Here is a 23,493-nt window from a genome sequence, read left to right on the forward strand (position 1 = left end):
CAGAGGAAACCAACTGAACCAGCTTTAAATGGATATTTACGGTCATGGTTCCGTCATAAACTGAACTCAGCCCTGTATAGAGTCGCACATTTTTAAGTTGTGGTCGAAATGCACAGAAGCTCTGAAATGTATTTATTTAGAGGAATACATTTTTAGATCGTGAGTGTGGTTTGGTATAGCACCAAATGATGGTTCCCCCATGGCTGAACCAAAGAACCACTACTTTCTACTGTTGCGCACTTTTCCTCTCTCACAGTGGTAAATGAAATAAAAATAAACATTTGTACATATAGTATGAATTAGGAAGAAGATGCAACATAATATTTTCTCTTTTCATCATCTGTCAGTAAAACCGTGTAGATGTTAATTGTCTTTTTTTCGGGAGTTATCTCCACTTAGTTTTGCAGAAGACAATTCAAAAAGATCAAATTAAATATTTAAAATTTCTTTAACTCAACTGACTTGTTTTAAGAATTGATACAAGTTCTAAAGTTAAGCTGCTTTTATTTTTAATGGTTAGAAAGCTGACTTTGGTGCACATCACTGTATTGAGTTAAGAGTGTCGATGCATTGTGGCTATATTCTCGCCAGTACATCACTCTTAAAGTGGATTACCGGTATATTCTCTTCCAAAGTTTCATTTAATGATAAAATGATCTTGCCTTAATATATAGGCTGTTAAATCATCCCGGGACAGAAGATTGAGAGATGTATGTTCCTGCAACCTGATCTATAGAACATTGATGTGTGACTTTAAATTATTCATTAACAAATCAAATTGTGATGTCTGTTTGCATGAGGAGAAAATGCTTCGACCCATTACATCTTACTTGTAGGCAACAGCTTGTATGGACACAATTTGTAGTAGACTTTACTGTTGTGCCTTTGGCCAGAGGTGTTTTCTACATTTCCTTTTCGCAACAGTTAAAATAGTCACATTTGAAGTGTAAAGTGTAACTCGTCAGTTGTTACTGCACATTTTAAACAGCTCCACATTATTATTATTAGAGTACAAATAATACCACAAATCAATGACCGTGGCCAGAACCATGTTCATTTTCACAACCCATTGACTATCGGAAGACTTAAATTATTTTGGTGATGTAGACTGCCAGGAGCCGAAGACCTAGATATATAATATGTAAAACTGTTTACCCGACTCCTCAGCTATTTTATTGACAAATACTGTCCAAAAATAGTTAATGACGTGGCTAATCCTCTGCAGAATTTATATTTTTTAGTTTAAAGTTGTTTTTATTCACATGTGCAACACCTTACAGTAATGTGCTTCTAAGCCTGACTCGTGATACCGATGCCGTTCGCTCAAACACCCGCAGCCACCTTCCCTTTTAGATACAAGGACAACCAAATGAACTTAATTTCAATACTATCATTCAGAAAAGTTCTACTTGTGGTATTGTGTTCAAATGTTTCTTGTTGCACCATTTGTTCCCTTCAACTTCACCATCTTTGTTAACCTTCCCATCCTGTAAATGGTCCGATATCGCTTTAAATAACTGCAGAGCTTTTTTTAAATGTATCATAATGTAATTATGCATTTGCATAGTTCGATCTTAAACTACTGTAAGTTTTGTACTGTAAGAAAGTCTATTCCAAATAAAATACTCGACAGGCCTGTCTTTCCTAACACTACACAAGCGATGGTTCGTCGAGAACAATGAGCTTCACACATTCAAGTTTTTGCAAAGACTTTGGAATTTATTCTTCAGATGTACAGCATCTTCAAATTCTGCTTTACATGGGCTTAGGAGGGGCTCTTGGTGCACCAGCCTGTAAAAAAAGGAAGAACATTTTTTTTAATTGACATCCGACATAGACCCTTCTCACTGGCCAATGTGACACGTAAATCACAGGTGTAGTAATAAGTTAAATTGTTTCATTGCATTGAGGTATGCCACTTCCCGACAAACTGAAGGTGACAAAACCACCTATAATAAAACACCTCGGGCCAGATCGTCGTCCTTCACATGACTACAACGCTACACGACTGTTGCTTGTTGTTGGTGATCCTGGCTCTACTGTCCAGGTTGTTTAGTTTACTAGTTGCTAATTTTATTCAATTAATACCACTATATTCATGGTATATACTGTGCATTTCTAGTTTATATTCTAGCTTATTTTTTATTAATCTATTCCTTCAATTCAATATCTGCTCTGTTATTTTATTGTACTGTAGATATTGTGCATTCCATACATTATATTTTACTCTGTAAATTGCTGCTGCTACAAACTAATTTCCGCCTGGGGATAAATAAAGTTTATCTATCTATCTATTAATGTTATTAGTTTCACCTGTGCTTCTTCTGCTATTACTAGTCAAAGACTAGGACTTTGTAGAGCTTCACTAAACAGATCTGACAGTAAACAGTAGAAGGTACTCACAGCGGGCCTGAACCTGGGTGGTGGGGTGCGGTCTTTCCTGGCCTCACAAGAGCGGTTCCTCACCACCTTACTGTGGATGGCACAGCTGACACAGTAGTGCAGCTTCACATAGAGTTTGGGTAGAACATAAGCTGCGGAGGGAAAATAAGAGGTTTAAATGAGGACACGCCACCAGGGTGACGCTACAAAGACAACGTATTAATAGTCTGACAGCAGAAACCAATACACTTACAGTCGAAGACACTGGCTTCTGAGATGTCTCTCACGGCCGCCGCCTCCACGATGTTCCTGATGACAAACTTCTTGATAGCCTTGTCCTTGGGCACACAGCGGGCGCAGTTGGTGCAGCGGATGGGCTGCACGTGGCCACGGCCCTTCTTGGCACGACCGTTATTCCTCCTTTTCTTGGTCTGTGAAACAAACGCTACAGTTAGAAAGAATTACAAACTACAGCCAGACAACTTGGGCTGGGTACTGAACCTCAATGTTGTCTTTGGTACATAAGAAAGTGTACGCAGCATTGGGTATTAAACACTAGTGTAGTGAAAACTAGTGTTTAAGCCATTTAGACACATCTCGTACTTGTGTTTAGATGACATTTAAGAAGATATTTGATTTTTAAAAACACATGTCTCCTGAAGGTACATTAATGATTAGATATCTTACAAAGAATATATCCCATACTAGTTTAAAAAAAATAACCAACCCTAGAAACTACATTTCCAGATCACTTAATTGTTGCAGAGTATTACACGTTCTCCACAGGCTTTAGAAAAGGAAAACAAAAAGATAAACCCTCTCACTTCAGTAGTTCAATTCGCCATGCTAATAAAAAACAGCTTCATCAGTTTGGTGGAGCGACTACTACCCATTAACTTCTGTATCTTGTACACTTGAATACATTAACGTTAGCTCATCGCATGCATGTGATGGCTGCGGGGACTCGAGCCGGCTGCCATTACACATTACAGTATTACACACGTAATACTAAAACCTACATCATTTAAAGCTTTACATTTCATTCAACTGACGGATTAGTGTACATCATCGTAATGTATTGAATCCACACGGCTTCGCTGTTTTTCTCCGCACATTAACATTAACGTTACCCTTCGATGGTTCTCAGGAACACATGCACACAAACGGTTAGCATGCTAACAGCTAGCATTAGGCCCAGACTTCATTTTTAATATACTTGAGTGACATCGAAGCCTTATCCCCCACATTGTAGTTTAGTAATGTGATTAAAATACCGCATAAGAGCGAAGCATGTGTGACTATTCCGGTAAAACGAGAGGTTATTCTGTTTTTGCTACACGACAACCACCGAAACACACTCACCATGTTGCACGGGAAGCTGGAAAGAGGACCGGAAGAGGCTGCACTGCGAGAAGTAGTGCCATCCGCTCCGCCCTCCAAATATTTTTTATCAGAAATATAAGCTCGTCGATGTCCTTAATTATTTTTTTATTACATACAACGTTATGTGTATTAATTATCGGTTCAAACAATACTAAATTACACATGTGTTCTTCAAGGAAATGACACTAATACCGTGCTAATACCATTCTATTCGCGGAGGGATATCAGGGAGGTCTAGGTTTCAAACCAGCGTCACCCGAGTGAGCGGAGTGCTATATTACTGCAATCATTGTAGTCACAGAGGCGGTGCAGACGAGCAGCGCTGTACAATAATACAAGCCCACCTATGTTCCTCAGCTCTGCACATAGACTCGACAGTATTGATCAAAGTGTGTTCAAATATAATAAACATCGTCTGGCAAATAAATACATTTTAAAAGGAAAAGTGAGGTTCAGTACTCAATTAATGACAAACTTAACAAACTTACTGTGTTTTATTGGCCTCGTATTTTTTACCTTTAAGTGAAAATGGCAGATGGTTTATTTCCATCCATGGTTTGCTTACAATAGTAGGGATTGGTGACCAGATATTTACGTGCAGCTGAATTATTGCACATTACAGCTGGTCATTTTCCAAAACATCCTGGGTGGTCTGAGAATGTGTTTTTCTTGTATTTAAAGCAGCCATTCATTTCAAATGCATGGTCAAACAGTGGGGCAGCGCTGTGTAGATGCGGAGTGTCTCTGAGAGGTTCTTGTGTGTGCGGTTTCCTGTCTCTTTAAGGAATGTTTGTGCAGACTGAATATTTTCTCCACTGTGCCTTTAATAACTTGGTTGATGAGACACAAATTCAACTGCGGTAGACGCGTGAACGATTTAGGAGTTATAACTCCTGCTGTCATTGTTTTAATTAGCAACAATGTCCAATGTGTGGTTAAAAAGCTGAAGAAGATTCATATAGGAGTCTAAAATGCGTCTCCAGAAAATACTTTATATTACTGTTGAAATACTTCAAACTGTAATCCATCGCTACTGTAAAGTCAGTTTATTGGTTTCACCTTGCTCTTCAGTCTCTTAAGACTAGAGTTACATTTCGGTTACATTTGAGACTGTGGTGTACTACACTGTGAAACCATTTATTTTCACTGGGATTTACATGCATTTACTGTTATTCTGCTGCTTTGATTTGAGAGCTGATACACCAAATAGAGAAGGCAAATAAGAAGCTTATGAGTGTCACTGTACTGTATCTTCCTGTGGTGTTTCTCATGCAATGCTGTTTAGCACCCAGGTGGTTTTAAATGAGAGTTGTGTATGTTTTGCAACAGAGTGAGCAAGCAGAAAATTGAAGGCTGGGATTTATCTTGTTTAAATCAATAACTATGTTGTAAGGTTTCTCCATCTCCAGATTGATATACAGTAAATAGAGTAGCAGCAGGAGGTGGGTTAGGATGTTTTCATGGTTAAATGTATGTTTCAGTGTAGAAAAGTGTCCACTCTGTTCCACGCTGCATTATATTTAGGGCCCGTTATGCTTGAGAGCCAAATAAGACTTCAACATTTGTACACATGAGGGCACTTTGTGTGTATGCGTCAGTGTTTTTGTATAGTTTTGAAGTGCACATCTTTTCAGCAAAATATTGTCAGAGGCAAATATGCAACCCTAAATGTATTTATTTACCAAAAGGAGTGCGATAAACCTGTGATTGTGACATGGAGAAAAAATGGTTCTTAACGCCATGTCTTACATTGAGAAGAGCACTCTCCAGAGGTGCTGTTTTTTGTTTCTCCCTTGTTCTTTCAGCAGTGTAATGTGGCTTTTTAAAGAGGTTTTTAGCTGAAATTCTTTTTGCCTTTGTGTTTGCAGATGAACTCAGAACACTGGTTGTGCATTGTTCTCATGCAAAAAAAGGAAAATGTACAATGAGTTAATTTTGATAACTCTTGTATTCGGAATACACTTTTACCCAATAGTTTAGCCTTGATATAAAAAAAAGCCAATTGTAAGAGGACAATTGAAAGTGCAATAAAAATGTATTCACATAATTTTGTTTAATCTGTTTTAGAGCATTTAAATAATTTTGATTAAATGCAGTTGTAGCCAAACCTGGTCAAAATAAAACTTAAACCAGATTAAAAAAAGATGTACATTTTATTGCCTCTAAATTTTTACTTTACAAAACATCCAGATTTATTCCGTGATTGTGTCATTCAGTCTCGTCTGGTAAAAAAGATTTTATATATATATATATATATATACATACACACACACACACACACACTTAACCACCACCTGTCTCCTTGTATGAGACAACACCCTATCCCTCCCTTGAGCCACAGTGAATACCACAGTATTTAAAAAGAAAACGGACCGAGGTTCTTCTCATTTGAAGCACAAATGACACTTTCAATGAGTAAATGAGAGCCCTGCAAATAGTACACTGAAAACACTGGATGCTGTAAACTACCTACAACAATTTGAAATTTTAGAGTAGTTTGCCAGTTCTGTTGAACACCACTGCCCCCAAGTAACGAAAGTGAGCAAGATCTCTGTAGTAAATGAAAGTCACTATCAAATGTGTGTAACCCAGCTTAGAGAAAAGTTAAATGTAACTTAAGTGTATTAAAGAGAGAAAAAACAATTAGTTCAGTCAATGAACAAACTTTATTTGCCACAGATCAATTAGAGGAATGCATGTCTGTTTAATACTCTTCTCCTTCATCGTCTCCAACACTGTCGGCTCCAACCTCCTCGTAATCCTTCTCCAGAGCTGCCATGTCCTCTCTGGCCTCAGAGAACTCTCCCTCCTCCATACCCTCACCCACATACCAGTGAACAAAGGCACGCTTAGCGTACATCAGGTCAAACTTGTGGTCAAGCCGAGCCCAGGCCTCTGCAATAGCAGTGGTGTTGCTCAGCATGCACACGGCCCTCTGGACCTTGGCCAGGTCTCCACCGGGAACTACAGTGGGGGGCTGGTAGTTGATGCCAACCTTGAAACCAGTGGGGCACCAGTCCACAAACTGGATGGAGCGCTTGGTTTTGATAGTGGCAATGGCAGCATTAACATCTTTGGGCACCACATCACCACGATACAAAAGGCAACAAGCCATGTATTTACCGTGGCGAGGGTCACATTTTACCAATTGATTCGCTGGCTCAAAGCAGGAGTTGGTGATTTCGGACACCGTTAACTGCTCATGGTAAGCTTTCTCAGCAGAGATGACGGGGGCATAGGTGGCCAGAGGGAAGTGGATACGGGGATATGGCACCAAGTTGGTCTGGAACTCTGTCAGATCAACATTGAGGGCGCCATCGAAACGAAGGGAAGCAGTGATTGAGGACACAATCTGACTGATCAACCTGTTCAGGTTGGTGTAAGAGGGACGCTCGATATCGAGGTTTCTACGGCAGATATCGTAGATGGCCTCGTTATCCACCATGAAGGCACAGTCAGAGTGCTCCAGGGTGGTGTGGGTGGTCAGGATGGCGTTGTACGGCTCTACCACAGCAGTGGACACCTGGGGAGCTGGGTAGATGGAGAACTCCAGCTTGGACCTCTTGCCGTAGTCGACAGACAGCCGCTCCATCAGCAGAGAAGTGAAACCAGAGCCGGTACCACCTCCGAAGCTGTGGAAAACCAGGAAGCCCTGAAGGCCGGTGCACTGGTCAGACTGAAGGAAGAGAGGGAGAACCAGAGATTATATATGAGATAGTCATGTCATTTTATTTTAATTCAAGAAAGGATCCTCTGATATCATGTTACCCACCAGTTTGCGGATCCTGTCGAGCACTATGTCGATGACCTCTTTGCCGATGGTGTAGTGTCCACGGGCGTAGTTGTTAGCAGCATCCTCCTTACCAGTGATCAGCTGCTCAGGGTGGAACAGCTGGCGGTAAATCCCACTGCGCACCTCATCTGACGAGACAAAAATACTAAATCAGTTACAGCTACTATTTACATTTTCCAAAATGAATGTTCAGCCAGAAGTGATGACACTTACCAATGACAGTGGGCTCCAGGTCGACAAAAACAGCTCTGGGGACGTGTTTTCCGGCTCCAGTCTCACTGAAGAAGGTGTTGAAAGAATCGTCTCCTCCGCCGATGGTCTTTCCACTAGGCATCTGTCCGTCCGGCTGGATGCCATGTTCCAGACAGTAAAGCTCCCAGCAGGCATTTCCAATTTGGACACCAGCCTGACCGACGTGGATGGAGATACACTCACGCTATGGAAAGACAGGGAGAAAAAAAGATTGTAAAGTAATTACAATAATATTTTCGAAGGGCATGCCTTGCTGGTTCTTGTGCTAATTTTAACCAATTAGATACTTAAGGCTACTCATCACATGTCAAGGACTGCTCTGACATGAAGAGGGTAAAACAGCTCTTCTGTAAAGAACCAGATACCACGCTCTCATGACTACAGTAACCTGACACACAGACACTGGCCCTCTGAACAGAAAGAGACTTTTGCCGACATGAGTACTTAAAGAAAGAACATTTTCCCATCAGTCTGTGGTGAACATTGTCAAACACAGCTGTAGGTACATATACATACAAAAAGTAGTTTGATGTCTAAGATAAAATATGAAAGACTTTGAGTGAATAGATTTAGTTTGAAAAGCCTGTGGTCGCAGTTTAATAAAAGGCCTCTTCAAACTGGTGGTTAAAATGAGGAATGTTTCAGGCTGACCACACGATGACCTGCACTAACTGGGTCAACGTGCAGACATGAAAACCGGAAATTGGCGGGATTTGAATATGGGCTGTGCCCTCTCGATTTACACCAAATGTACAAACATCACCGTTAAAATGACCGTTCTACACATTACATTTCAGTTACTTCTTTAAAATTAATAACTGCGGTTAAGGTAGGTTGGCACGTGATGAATGATACTTCCAGAGCGTTGAATTCGGTACGAATAAATACACGATACACAATACTTTCATACTCACCATGTTTTCGTGATTCTGTATAAAATTCGATTTAGAAGAGGACAAAGGCAACGTTAGCGCTCACAGCAAGGGCGTTATGTGTCCAGTGTGAGAAGCAACTGACGTTTTTTTTTTCTAGGTGGGGCTATTTATACTCTCTTACCCGGCGGAAACATGCTGATGAATCCGATTGGTCGGGAGTGACATGGTCCCGTCTCCTATTGGTTAAATTGAACATTCATATGCGGCAGGGCTACGCAGTAAAATTGCACAATGGACTGCAGCCGCATGAGCTGCAATGCCCTAGTAGATGATTGGTTAACGTAGAACAGGAACGCCTACTGGCTTTCTTGCCCAGTAACTTCATTGTCTCCTTCCTGTCAATCAAATTGGTGGCATTAGATCCGTTTTACGCATGATTTAAGTCACTTTTGGTCTATTTCTTCAATCATTTGTTCCAGTATATGTGACTTTGATTAAACAAGTGGGGCAAACTAAGCTAAATAACTGCTGAGTGTTACATTCAGATGGGTAATTTGTACCAACTCGATTTAAACAAAGCCGGCTCGCGTGCTAGCTTAACAAGCTTCCAGCAATGAATCAACAGCCATTGATGCTAAAAATGTATTGGTCCTCACATAGCCTACATTAGATACCCATTGATAAGTCATAACATATGAATAAAGCTCATCGTGGTTTGTTGTCCGCTTTCATTTTGTGTGTCTTCCCGATGGAGAATGTACGTTTCATGGATGTACTGAATGATTAACTATTTATAAGACCACAAATGAGACAGGTGTTAGCATTAGCTAGCTAGCGAACCCTGCGTTCTGCCTCCCCCCTCCGGATATTTCTTTGGCGCTTCCATCTGCTCTCCTGCCGTAGGTACCACAACTACAAATACTCGATGGCACTATATCAGAAAGTTGAATCTATTTGGAGGATGTAACTTCAAACATCTCTACAAAATGGACAGTAAAGTCCATGGGCACTCATGGTGACATCAAAGTAGGGGGATTTTTAGCCGGAGAGGTTTAATTTAATCAGTTTGACTACAGATTTTTGTAGACTGTATATATATAGACCTTAGACCTCATTCTTCTCCTTGGCTGGACTTTCGAGGAGACGCACTGTGGATGCAGACGTGGGTCAAGCTTTACCACCTGTTGCATCAGGTTCTAAAGGCTCTGTGGAGTTGCAATAAAGCCACAAGAGATCATCAAATTGCTTTAATACAAATAGAAAAAGGAAAAGCTGCAGATAAGCAGATGTAATATTTTAGTTACTATTCAGCTTCATTTATTCAGTTAATTTTAAAGTCTGCGCCCATCTTCTCCAAAGAAAATCTCTTTGCAATACGTCACCTTTTTTGGTAATGAGTCATGTTTCTTTATAAGGCTATTACTGGATGGTGCTCTGCCATTTACCTGCTAATAAAGGAGCAGGTCTGTGCACAGGCTGCTATTTAATACGTCCACAATAAAAAAACACAGACAAATGTCAGTGAAGCATTCTGCAGGCTGTGAAAGTGTTCTTGCACTTGAATCCAATGTCCTGTAGCTGTTAAGTATTTGATTATGCGGTTCTATAGAAACGGCAAAACTGTTTCTTAAATTGAACTTGTAATATTGTCATTTTAATCTCTCTGCTTCTATGAGTTGATTTATTTTTTGTAATTGTGGCTCAGGAGGTAGAGCCAGGGCTGGCGGTTTGATCCTCAGTTCCTCCCGTCTGCATGTTGAAATGCCGTCCTTGAGAGGCATATTGTACTTAAAACCATGTATTTTCTAAACACATTGATTGAAATTGCAGATGTTGATACACATATAAAAAAGCCTGTATTAATATTAAATGAACATGAAAACAATCCAAATAAAATTTTAAAAATTTATTTAAATAATTCTGTGCCGCGTCCTTATTTCTTCTTGATCTTCTTATCTTTTGCCTTCTTTTTGCCTGGCTTCTCGGTGTTGGCTTTTTTGTAGAGGTAAAGTCCCACCAAGCCGAGCAGAGTGGGCACCAGAGCCAAACACACGAGGGGGAACACGTCGTTGACCATTTTCTGCCACGACGTCTGCTGTGTCAGAGAAACCACCTCCACCTCAAACTCAAGGGCAGCATCACCTAGAACAAGTTCATGTTCAATGTTTTGTCACATCGGCTCTCGATCGGGATTCTCCTTTAATTTTTCACCCATCTACATCATGCACATGTAATAAATGAGGACATAAAATACAAAATAAAACAGATATCAAATAACATCTACATCTATATCTAACAGAACGATATTCTACAGTTGTCTTGTTGTCAACAAAAACGATATTTAATTACTTAAACCAACAAATATTGTTAAATCGTATCTTACAGCCGCACTGTGACCCGTTCCTTCATTATGATAAACAGGAGCACAGTAGTTTATTTTGAATCATTCCCACATGCAGCATCTTGGCGTAAATAATACTCACTAGCGTGTATATCAATACGCAGCTGAAAATAGTCCCATACAAATGCACTATTTTCTCCAGTTTAAGAAGTGTTTGCTAAAATGTTTGAGTTTTTAAATTACGCTAAAGTCAGACTATCACCACGTTGGTTTTGGTATTTTCATGAGATTTGTTGACAATAAGAATACTTTAGAATAACAGCAGCTGTATGCTTAAAGAATTGTTTAGCGGTATTGTGCTGATGTATGTGATCATAGTTATGTAGAGTTGCTCAGTAAAGTGCAAACACTGATCTTCAGAATGTACAGAACTGGGACTTCCTGCAAACAGATACTGTACTGTTGAAACAGAGTTCATTGCGTTCAACACCAATTCGATTTCTGTATGAGATTTAGTTCAGTACCTGGAATCGTAGGAGGGTAACCTTTTTTCCCATATGCAAGGTGAGATGGGATAGTGGCTTTGATTTTTTGCCTGAATGATAGAAAGAGAAATAAAAAACACGTTTCTTGATGTATTACACTAGAAAACAATCTTGATTGAATTGGTTCATGACTGCATGCAGCTGTTGAAAAGATGATCTATTGCTACACTCTTTCTTCCAGGTGGTCCTTTACTTTTCACTTACCCTTCACACACACCAACCAAGCTTTGTTCCAGACCTGATAATAAAGTCACACAGAGAAAGTCAATCAGCAAAGCCAGCACATTCCTCCGCCGGCACACAACCGGCTGCAGTTATCCCTCAGATGTAAGCAAATCAAAGTGTCACTGATTAAGCAACACAAAAGGATTTACTGTTCATTTACCGGCAATAACAGTCCTCTTCCCCAGCTCGACCACAAGAGGATCCAGGGATAGTGATGAGTCGATCACCTTTCCATCCATCAGTTTACCCTGCAGATGGTGACATGAAAGAAAGATACGAAGAGAGACTTCATAGCTTGATTTGCTGAAATGTATTTATACTTGAGCCTTTTGATGGATTTGACTCAACATGTAAATAATACTTTACAAATGATGGACAATCTAGCATTTGTGATAAATAAATAATACACTCATAGTGCGTATCCAAGGAATAGTTAGACATTTTGGGATATTTACTTTCTTGTCAAAAGTTAGGAAAAAACATTGTTACCATTCTGTATTCAGTCTGTATAAAGCTACCGTCTGCAGCAGGTTAGCTATCTTATTTTAGCACTGGAAACAGCTCCCCTGGCTCTGTCTAAAAATTAACATAATCCACCTGACAGAACTCTACAGATTTTTAATCTTAAAATGAGATGTACTGTGTCAAGTTGCTAGCAGGCAGATTTTGTGGACGAGACCAAGCTTTTCCCTGTTTCCAATCTTTGTGCTAAGCTAAGCTAACCTGCTGCTGGTTCCAGCTACAGATTTAAAAGACAGATATGAAAGTGGTTATGAAAGTTTCCAAAATGGTCAAACTATTTTTTAAATAAGAACGTAAAATTAAGCACGATAGGAAATGTAACAACTATTACAGCATCAACTCCAGTTTATAGCTGTCGTTTGATGATCAAAACTTTCAGTTATCTGATCATTTCTGTAAGACAATCTTTCATTCAGCATAGTTTGCCTCTCCCATGTTAATGAATCCCTAAATCAGAAATTAAAGTCAATTATCAATCAGAAAGCATTCTCAGCCTAACTGAGCTATGCATTGATGCTATATTTGTGGCATGTGCATTGAAGGTCAATCCAATTTGTTAAAAATGCAGTTTAGGTCAATTCTCATAAAATAAGAAGTCACATATTATCAGTTCACTTATTTCCTACGTTTGATTCTTATATTCAATTTGAGATTTGATGTCATTTTATTATGTTGTGTTATAATAGTGATATTGTAATTGTATTATTTAATGTATGTATTGTACAATGTGTAAACATATATTCTAATAGCCTATATATATTTAATATGTATTTGTTATCAATGTAAAAACTACTTGAATAAACAACGTTCAAAACCTATATATTTGCACTATTTATGTTAATTTGTTCATATATGCTGTGCATCAGCCCAGTTTGTTCCTCTCGTGTATTGCCATTATATTTGAGACACAGAGCATCGTTTTCTTCTTCAAATATCCCATTTGAAAACCTGTAGTTTAACAACACATTGGCTTACAGCTGTTATATACATTAACTGACATTAAACATGTTGCTGTGCCATGCAGCTTCAATTAATATGAAACTGTGAGTTTTTAAATTCCTGAGGATCAACATGCATGTGGACTGAAAACCACGCGCCTCCAGTGGGCTATGCATGCATGGGTGAAGTGGTTTGGGTTTATTGCTGACGTGTTGCACCGCCCCATCACTCCACAGTAAAACTAGAGGCGAGATAAAGCCAAATAAAATACCCCGGAGGACAATAGACCACAATCTATCATATATTCAATCAGAAAGACATTTCTAACAGCTGCTGATCGCAGATCTGTGTGTTGTTCACATATGTGCACAACTATAGCGGTACGAGTCCACATGGGTCATGCAGACGGTGCCACATAGACAACAACTGCTTTCGTCAGCAGCAAAATGTAGCCTGCGCGCAGCGGATTGGATTGTTTTATTGGTTTCAACGATATGCGTGTCTGACTTACCGTGTAGTGGATTCGCAGCGTGTCTCCCATCGTGGAAAGTACAGAGCAAGTTTCGGGTTTCACCTTGGGTCAGAAGAGTTAACTGTTAACACCGCTGCATTTATTTGGCACTGGGTGTCATTGCGTTGAGAGCCGCCGTGTTGCTGCAGTAGGCCTGTGACTGTGGAACAACATATGCGTCTCACTCACCAGGGTCTCCACCTGCAGCTCCTCGGCTTCACCGTCCTCTCCCCGCGCGAGTCCACAGGTGAAAGCCGCGAGCAGCAGCAGCAGGAACACGCTGCTCTTCATTGTAAACTTCTGGAAAACAGCGGCCGTCCAACAACTTCCGTGTAGGCTTCTTCGACACACAGGAGAGAGCTGCGCGCTATAGCCTCCGTGTCCAAAAATGGCTCAGCGCCTAGTAATGCTGATGTGTTATAACGGAGTAGCGATAAGGACTCGCGGCCCGTGGACGTTGTCCCAACACCTGGGTCTCCCTGTAGAGCCCGCCTCAAAATATTCTGCCAGCATCCCATCAGGCTGCCGGGGGTGAGAAGCGGAAGCGCTATGGAGTGGTCTCGTGTGACGTCACAGTTTAGCTGTCGGCCATGTTGGAGTACACACAAAGCCACTGGCATGCACGGCTGAGTCGCATAACCTATCGGTGGTGAACTTTTGTGCTGTCTTTGGTTGTGGCAGCAGAGCTGATAGACAAGAAATCATTCTTTCGTTTGCCAGCGGTCATTACACATCAAGGAAATGACACGAAGGCGCTATCCAAGCGACGTCGCGAGAAATGGCTGTCACGCATCTCTCGAGATATAAAGGAATGGAATTTGGCGTACACTCGAGTATGTGCGGATCACTTTATAAGTGGTCAGTGATTTTATTTGCAAATTCGTTTGTGAACAGTATTTAATAAAGGAAATATAAATTAAACTTGGACATGAGAAGGTTACCGACGCTTCATCGGCCCGTGACAGCAGACGGTACCAGAGACGTGTCGAGCGTGTACAACAGGCGAAACACAGAGATGCAGCCTCAGCATTGCTTGATATGAGTTTAACGTCGGATCATGTATCATATATGTGTATATATATATATATATGTGTGGGGGGGGATGAAGTTAGGAGTTAGTTGAAAGTGAATTCCTACACACACGCACACAATGACATGCACGTACAATGTAAACAAACACACGTGTCTGTTTGCGCTGAGTAAACATTGAATATTGCTAAATATCTGACCAGATCTGTATATATTTACTCTTCCAATGACGAGATGAGAATTCTCGACGACCGTTGCTTTGACGTCTCGGACCCATCCACTGACAAACTGATTATAAGCGTCGAGCCCTTTGTAGCACTCCAACTCGTCTTTCGTGTAAGGACTGGGGGTGTTCACGAGATACGTGTAGATGTTGGCGTAGTTTACCGATGGAAGATAAGTAGGATCGGAACTGAAACCATCTGCACTCATCGTATAGGGATCCAAGTTACCAATAACCTTCAATTTGGCCAGGTAGCGAACCTTTGATGCACTATCCAGTGATTCAAAGTATGGTATTTTCGCCGCACTTCCTTGTTTACGCGCCGCCATATAGGATCTGTATGTACTCCAACATGGCCGACCGACCTCGTAACTAAGGAGATCGTGACGTCGGTGAGACCACTCCATATGGGGGCGCTGCTGCTCCATGCGGGAGACATTCAGAGCGCACATCCTAAAGGCTGCTGTGCAGACGCTACGTCGCTGCTGGTCTCTCACCAGCCCTCTGGAGCTGACTGCAGACGAATGAAGCGGATAGTGAGCAGGCAGATGATGTTAAATAGTACAGTGATGAAAATATTTACTAAGGCCCATGAGAACTACAATTTCAACATTCAGGGCTAAATAAAAGTTCGGGGCAAAACACATTATCATTGACTACTTATACAGAATGTATCACTGAAATATTAATAAGTTTGTGGGTGTGCTTTTATCATATTTAATTTAAATTGGTCATGGCAGCAAAGGCAAACAGCCCCACAACTTTCAAATCTTGCTAAACTCTGATTGGTGCATGGCAGCCAGTACATTACATCATCTTTTCCCAAATGAGCGGACTTCAAACACTTAAGAAAAGCAAGACCAGAATAATGAATTCACAACCAGAGCTGTTCTGTGTTTATAGGCCCATATTGAGAAAAAAAATGTTTTCAGGGCCTTTACAATCTTGTAACAGCATTGAGTCTATGTGAGCTCAAAATATGTAAAACAAAACATTGTGTTGTACAAGGTCGATTAACACATATTCAACTATATGATTCTTATAGATATGTTATATATAGTAAGAAAATTAGATGTTCTCAAAACTGCCAGAAATATTGAGATAGATTTTCTTCACATATGAGTCACTCTCATCACTTATTTTTTAGTTTCAGTGTAATGTATGATCCTGTCAGGCAGAAACCCTCAGTGGCTTGTTAACAGGGTCATGAAATGCCAGCAAGTCACGTATGAAGCAGTTGTGATAAGAAAATGAAAAAAATATTGCTTAATTAATTAACAGAAGTTAGGAAATGTAAAAACACTATAGGCACATTTCCGAACTACAAGTCCACATAACTCTCCAGCAACAACCCAGGAACATGTGCATCACACATTTAACAACTTTATGGACTATGCAGCATTTAATAGCCATTTATTTGTTTATTTAGAAACCATGAATGTATATCAGAAGAGAAAACTGAATCTCAAACTAAGAGACACGCCAAAGAGATAGACTGCCCAAAATCTGTTGCATTAAAGAAGAGACAGCATGTTTGGCAGCAGACTCTGTTCATTTCCCCTTGTCATCTGTGTTGCTGTTGTCCATACATATATTTTACTTCCCCTTGGTATTATTTGCAACAATGACCTGAAAAAACAACAACCAACTGTCTCAAGTTCTCGGTTCGCCAGAAGGAGATTGTGGAAGTATCACCGGACCTTAGAAAAAGGCTAGTTTTCATGCAGAAAAGTTAGTTTGGTAATAAACTCTGTTAGATGGTGCTAACTAAAACAAACTGAGGCTGCTCAGTGATAAATGTGGTGTGATGCCATGCTGCTTGCAGGCTCAAGCACTGTGCTGCTTATTCATGTCTGATTACCGAACCCTGGTGAGCAACTTTGTTTGTCAATATTATGCCAAAAAGCATTGTAAATGTGCAGTCAATATAACTTAAATGGCTGAAAGTCATTGGAAATATGATCAACATTAAAACCCTGAAACAGTTTAAGCACTGAAATATAAATAAATGATTCGTCTTTGTGTGCAAACCAAAGATAAAACCTGCTTCCTTCCCTTAGATCACATATGAGAGTAAATGCTGTTGAAACCCACAGTGTTTGTTATTAAATACCTGCTGGTCCCATCGCCACATTGAACTACTGCATCACAATTCTCTGATCGGCTTTAGGATTCACACGATAGTCTTTTTATATACAACATGAATCAGGACTATATCACACTGAAATGATCTCTACCATCTATAATACTTTATATAAATGTTCTATGATCATAATGTACTTCAATTTAGAAAATGTACTTTGTTCCTCATTTTTGGATGAAACTATTATGCAAGTGTTATGCAATACTGACGACCAAGTCTCCATTTCCTGAAAACTTCACAACTTCACACATAACAGGGACTTTATATAACAGGGTGTTAGGCTCAGTGGCAATTACATTTATTGCAAATCCAAATGATTTCTTGTCATTTCTATTTATTTCCAGTTAGCACAAAATTGGTCATCTCTTTGAAAACCTGAGCTGGTTCACAATGTTTTAATGAGGGACGCTGGTGAAGCTTCTCAGTATTTGGTATTGTGAGTGTATTGTGAACCCATCCTGCAAATGTACTTCATTTATATTTTTACATTTGCTATGATACAGTAAATAACATTATTGAGTGTTTGTGTGTGCGTTGTGTGTGTGTGTGTGGGGGGGGGGGGGGGGGGGGGGGACAGGCCACAAAGGGACACGTCTGACCTAAAATACTTTTTGACGATCTGGTGTAAATGTGTTGATTCAAATAATTGCAAACAAACGTAACTTTCTAACGTCATTGATAAGCATCGTGCTCATGTTTCTTCCAGTGTAAACAAGGGCAGAGTTTAATGAGTCCCCACAGACGTTTTCACTTATTCTGGTTGATTAGACCTCTGCTGGGGTCACTGAATGGCACTATGACCGTGGGTGTGGAGGGCCTTTAAAGGGTAAAAAAAACAATCTTAAAGTTGCCTGTGCAGAGCTCATCTACTGTGTCAGTATCGTTCAAAGACAAAGCAAGACTGGGGTGACAATGTTCTAAAAAACTGATAGACATGTGCCATATAGTTAAAAATTAACAAGTACCCTACAAATGTGGTTCTCAATCCTCTCAAAACGACTGTCAACAACATTACGGTTTTGGTTTTGGCCTCAAATCTCGCGAGATCTTGTTCACTGCTGAGTTGTCCCCGCAAGGGATATTACAGTGAGACTTTTAGTAGAGGACTACTCGGCTAAGGTAAGTGAGGACACTGGCACCTCCACCAACCTGATAACACACACTCAGGTCCCAGCAGGCGGTTAAATAATGGTGTGTTGAGGACCGACTCGTGCTGGTTGTTTAGTCTCTGTGTTGGCGGCTCGCTGGCAGCGGGGTGCCCGCTGAGGTGATATGCGGATGGATGAATGGGGTTAATACGCTAGCTACCGTGGCGTCTCATCGACACGGCGATTAGAGCTAAATTACACTGATAAAGTAGTTCACGGCATACAAGATCACGAGGAAACTCTTAACGTTAGATGAAACTAAGCGTTAGTCTTTATCTAAAGCGTAGAGATGTGCGGGGCCCATGTAACGTTAATGGCTAATAACGGTCGTATAGCCGTGACGTTACCTTAATGTTACCTTAGCATCTCCGGCTAGAGGTTAACGTGACTTGAGTCACCCCGGAGCTGAATTAACATTATCAGGCGGCCGGCATATCGTGGCCCTGTTCCCACGTAAATCACCACTTTAAGAGCTCATATTTAAAAACCTGGAAACCCATCTGTGAGCGGAGAGGAGCTGGTGTCAGCCTGTGACAAGTGTGGCGATCCTCTTCAGCACCATGGACAGCTAGCCTCAAGTTTATCTTCTATTTCAGTCTGTGCATTCTCTGAATCCCTCACTGGTTTGGTAGGATGCTCAAGTCAATGCACATCATATATAAATATATATATTATTAAAAAATATATACAAATGGGCACCAGTGGACCTTTTATGCTCTGTTGACAACCATACCTGCAAAAAGATGTTTGGCCTCTTGATATTCAGAGTGGACAACTAGACTGCAGACTCCTCGTGAAAATGTGTTATTCTTGACCTCGTTTGAGTCCAGGTGGCTTTGGGGTTGGAGTTGAGACTGATTGTGTTTAAGCCCGGCCTCGTAATGTAGGACATTGTGCATGTGCTCCGAGGGCTTGGCGTTGTTGCAGGATAACATTTGAAGGAGTCTGAACAGATTGTGCTGCAGCCTGGAGTCATGGCACTGACATGCATCTCCTCCGCCCGCTCTGTGACAATGGCCGTGGGCCATTAGCATAGCTTGCACACCTGTCTCGGGGTGTGCATGTAGAAGGGAGAGTTTCTGGCATAGTGGTGCAATCTTTTCACAAAAGGGAAACGGTGAGCTGGAGCATTCCCTCAGGCCTTACAGACAGGTTAGCTTATACATTATCCTCTCTTTCTTCCAACATGTTTGTGATTTAGAACAGCATCCTTCATTGGATTTTGTTTATCTTGCAAAACCGCAACGCACATAAAAGTATCACTGAATTGTTATTTCTTCTGTTCCCCTTTCAGCCCTCCTTTATAATCTATCCCTGCTGGACGAGTCTAACATTCGCAGAAAGGCATCTGTATACACGATTGTAGCCACACACTGATATTTAAGAACTTCATCTGAATCATGGGGAACATTTTCGGGAGTTTGCTGAAGAGCCTCATAGGGAAGAAGGAGATGAGGATCTTGATGGTGGGGCTCGATGCTGCAGGAAAAACAACAATCCTCTACAAGCTCAAACTGGGGGAAATAGTCACCACCATCCCAACCATTGGTAGTTGCACAGTCAAAATGACATATTGCCATGCACACTAATGAGTGGACCACCATGTTTGCTTTACACGTTGTGTGACCCTGCGCTTGTTTTCAGGGTTTAACGTGGAGACGGTGGAGTACAAGAACATCAGCTTCACTGTGTGGGATGTGGGTGGGCAGGACAAGATTCGCCCCCTCTGGAGACACTACTTTCAGAACACACAGGGTGAGAAGATCTGATCAAAGGGTAACTCCGGCAAATTTCCCATTATTCTCCAGAAAATAATGTATTTTGTTTGTTCCGCTCGCTGTTTCAGGTCTAATCTTTGTGGTGGACAGTAACGACAGGGAGCGTGTGAACGAAGCGCGAGAGGAGCTGATGAGGATGCTGGCTGAGGACGAACTGAGAGATGCGGTCCTCCTTGTGTTTGCCAACAAACAGGCAAGAAACCACAACTGCTCTGCATGTATACATACATATTATAGACAGTACATATACATTAATACTACACAACAGGGTTGTAGTGGAGCATCAACCCAAATAAACCCACCTCTTAGTATCTTTGAGATAAAAAGCTACTTCAAGCTGATTATTTGTGATTCAAATTTAAAGACGATATTAACTTCAGAAATACTATAGGTGAGTGATGGAAAAAGCTGCTCTGGCTTACAATCCTCTGTCAGTTTTTGTACATTTTGAACAAGTACGATACAATATGTTAATGAGTGAGCTTCAGTGGTGCTGGTTGGCAGATGTTACCTTTGGACAGAGCCAGGCGAGCTAAGCTGTCCGCCTGCAGGCTGAAGCTTCATAATCACCACACAGACATGAGAGTGGGATCAATTTTATCATCAAACTCTCATCAAGAAAGCAAATAAATGTAGTTCCCAAAATATAACACTATTCCTTCAAAGTTTACCTTTCCAGTTTCCATTGTATAACTGTGGGTACATTAGTAAGTCTGCAGATGAGAGTGTCATTTTCAATTAATCTACCGATTACTTTTTTGGATTCATTGATGAAGTGTTGGTCTATAAAATGTTAGAAAATAGTGACAAATGCCCTCCACAATTTCACAGAGCTCAAGGTGATGACTACAAACTACTTGTTTGGTCTGCAGAACCATCAAATATCCAAAGATGCTTAATTTACTGCCATACAACAAATAAAAGCAGTGAATCTTCACATTAAAAAAGCTGAAACTAGACCACATTTGGCAGATTTCCTTAAAAAAAACATTTAAACGATTGGTGTCAATAGAATGATCAATTCATTTACTTCACATATGCATAGAGGTGCGCACATACATCCGTAGTATATGCATACTTTAACACAAACAACAAAAGAAGACATCGGCTGCCTTCAGGGTCTCGCTGATCCTTGGTTTTTCACACTCTCTCCTCACTGAACTCTTTAACAGGACTTACCGAACGCCATGAATGCTGCCGAGCTCACAGACAAGTTGGGCTTACACTCCCTGCGTCACCGCAACTGGTACATCCAGGCCACCTGCGCCACCAGCGGCGACGGCCTCTACGAGGGCCTCGATTGGCTGGCCAATCAACTCAAGAACAAGAAGTGAGAAGAAAACTGGAACAAGCTTCCAAACCCGTCCAACGTTTTACTTGTTTTGGGAATGGGGTCAGGAGTTAGGTACAGGGGATTTGAAAAGCAAGATTCTGGGTTTAACGGGAGATTTTAGGCTTTCATTTTCAGTCTGTTGCGGCTCCCTTCTTTAAAGCAGATTCTCATATACTTAACATATTTAACTGCTCACGCACACACACACACACACACACACACACAAACACACACACACACACACACACTAAACATAAGCAATCACAGCAGACACTTGCTTTTCCTGTGTCCACCTCTTGTCCTTAGGTGCAATGTACTGTATGTTTGTCTCTCGGTGCTGTACCACGTTGTGTGTGACTCCACTGAGTCAGCAATGAGTCAAATGTGACTTTTTGTTGATGTACGTCTTTCAACTGTCAGTCCTCCATACAAAGAACTCATCTGTGTCAGTTGCACTTCCTGTTTTTTTTGTTGTTGTTTTTTTGATAACAGAGCCATGTTTGGGAACAATCACAGCTGGCCGATTTGAATGTGTGAGCAATGCTGAGGCACTAAGATACTCAGATAAAGTGTGTGTTCCGCTGTCACACGTCCTCTTACTGCCTCATTTTGAAGCTCTTTTGATAACTGTGGCGTGTTACTCCCTGCGTGGCAACCCCAAGCATTGAAGCCGCACTTTTTAAATGTCTGAAAACGCACAACACGCTCCCGACCGCCTGAGCTGCATGCATCCTGCTTGATCTCGCTGGCATTGTTGCATACTTTTCCATCCTCGGAGCTGCATGCATGTTGACGCTGTTTGTGGATTCTCTCTAGCTGCCCTCATCGTGTTCTGCATTTGGTTGTTAACATGCGCTAGGTACAGTATAGTCAGCTTTATGGTCTTTTTAACGTGAACGCAGTATACAAAACACAACACTCACGACCTGCCCAGCTGTTGCTTGCCTGTCTTCATGTGGGTCCGTACGAGTACTCAAACTGCATCAGGTTGCGCTCGCTTCTGTGGTTTTGTCTCAGACTTACATATCGGGGGGGGGGGAGATAACTTTATGTTACTGAATGTGAATATTGTTAATGAATCTATAAATGACTGTAATATTTATTTGACATGCATATTCCTTTATTTCTGTGATAATTATGTGAATGAAAGCAGGGTAAGCAGACCAATTAAGTCATCAGCACATCCTTGACTCACTTCTGAACAGCAGACGAGTTACTGCGTCACCACTGATACCAGCAGAATCCTCAGACTTCTGATAAATAGAACAACTTCTTGTGTGCCATACATGGGTACTACTACTCATATACCAGTGACAGTACAACATACTCTAAATATACTCCAAGTTATGAGTGCATTGTTCATATTCGCAAGATATGTTAATCATGATTTGGATTTTTTTGTGGCCTTATATTTAGTGATAACTTTTAATTGATTTCTTCTCAGCTTGTTCTGTTGTGATTTTGAGTCACATGTATTGATCTGTACTGAATGATTTACAGCTTTATTTCTCTATGCTGTCAAAAGACGGCGTTTGCACCACAGTTTAAGATGATTAAGCAAAGGTTTTGTCCTTTTTTTCTGCCTTGAGTCATATTTGGTGGTAGATTTCTTTGGTTTTCTTTTGGGTGTTTAAAACATTGATGTAGACTTTGTCTGTGAAACAATGATAATCAGTGCGAACAAAAAACAACTTGATGATTCACTGTACCGTTATAGTTACACAAGTAGATTTAAAAAACGGTGAAAACTATGTTTCAATGCTGAATGCAAGGAGACATCTGTATGTCAACGAACTGCTGTATTAAAAATAAACCCATTTTCTCTATGAGCTGTCTCATGAACTGTGTGAGTGTTTCTGATGGATTTCATATTTACATCTTAATTCCATGTTCACAAGTGACTGAAAAGGTGGAGAAGATCTGTCTGTGACAAGCTGCCACCAGAAGAGGGCAGGCTTTAGCAACGGTTTATGTTGTGGTTCACAGCATCAAGAGCTGTGTCGACATTTCGTAAATCAAAGTAGTGGCTCAATTATCTGTTTGACCCTCTTTATCATCTCAAAAAAACATA

General features: G+C 40.8%; 4 protein-coding genes across 4 annotated transcripts; 1 reads left to right on the plus strand and 3 right to left on the minus strand.

Moving 5' to 3' along the window:
- Positions 1–1,698: 1,698 nt before the first annotated feature.
- On the minus strand, positions 1,699–3,833 carry LOC306775023 (small ribosomal subunit protein eS26). The gene is made up of 4 exons (XM_079265229.1): positions 3,745–3,833; positions 2,636–2,813; positions 2,404–2,534; positions 1,699–1,791 (listed from the first exon to the last, which is right to left on the minus strand). The coding sequence occupies exons 1-4, from the start codon at positions 3,745–3,747 to the stop codon at positions 1,756–1,758; spliced, it is 348 nt and encodes a 115-aa protein (XP_079121355.1). The 5' UTR covers positions 3,748–3,833; the 3' UTR covers positions 1,699–1,755.
- A 2,586-nt stretch (positions 3,834–6,419) lies between these two features.
- LOC306775760 (tubulin alpha-1C chain-like) lies at positions 6,420–8,849 on the minus strand. The gene is made up of 4 exons (XM_079266258.1): positions 8,725–8,849; positions 7,772–7,994; positions 7,538–7,686; positions 6,420–7,441 (listed from the first exon to the last, which is right to left on the minus strand). The coding sequence occupies exons 1-4, from the start codon at positions 8,725–8,727 to the stop codon at positions 6,470–6,472; spliced, it is 1,347 nt and encodes a 448-aa protein (XP_079122384.1). The 5' UTR covers positions 8,728–8,849; the 3' UTR covers positions 6,420–6,469.
- A 1,727-nt stretch (positions 8,850–10,576) lies between these two features.
- On the minus strand, positions 10,577–14,285 carry fkbp11 (FKBP prolyl isomerase 11). The gene is made up of 6 exons (XM_079266209.1): positions 13,958–14,285; positions 13,769–13,831; positions 11,957–12,044; positions 11,776–11,809; positions 11,551–11,621; positions 10,577–10,827 (listed from the first exon to the last, which is right to left on the minus strand). The coding sequence occupies exons 1-6, from the start codon at positions 14,057–14,059 to the stop codon at positions 10,619–10,621; spliced, it is 567 nt and encodes a 188-aa protein (XP_079122335.1). The 5' UTR covers positions 14,060–14,285; the 3' UTR covers positions 10,577–10,618.
- Positions 14,286–19,642: 5,357 nt separating this feature from the next.
- Positions 19,643–23,211, plus strand: LOC306775156 (ADP-ribosylation factor 3-like). Its single transcript, XM_079265440.1, has 4 exons — positions 19,643–19,859; positions 19,956–20,066; positions 20,158–20,282; positions 21,262–23,211. The coding sequence occupies exons 1-4, from the start codon at positions 19,712–19,714 to the stop codon at positions 21,421–21,423; spliced, it is 546 nt and encodes a 181-aa protein (XP_079121566.1). The 5' UTR covers positions 19,643–19,711; the 3' UTR covers positions 21,424–23,211.
- Positions 23,212–23,493: the final 282 nt, after the last annotated feature.

The sequence above is a fragment of the Melanostigma gelatinosum genome, assembly GCF_949748355.1.
Source record: "Melanostigma gelatinosum genome assembly, chromosome: 3".
Classification (NCBI taxonomy): domain Eukaryota; kingdom Metazoa; phylum Chordata; class Actinopteri; order Perciformes; family Zoarcidae; genus Melanostigma; species Melanostigma gelatinosum.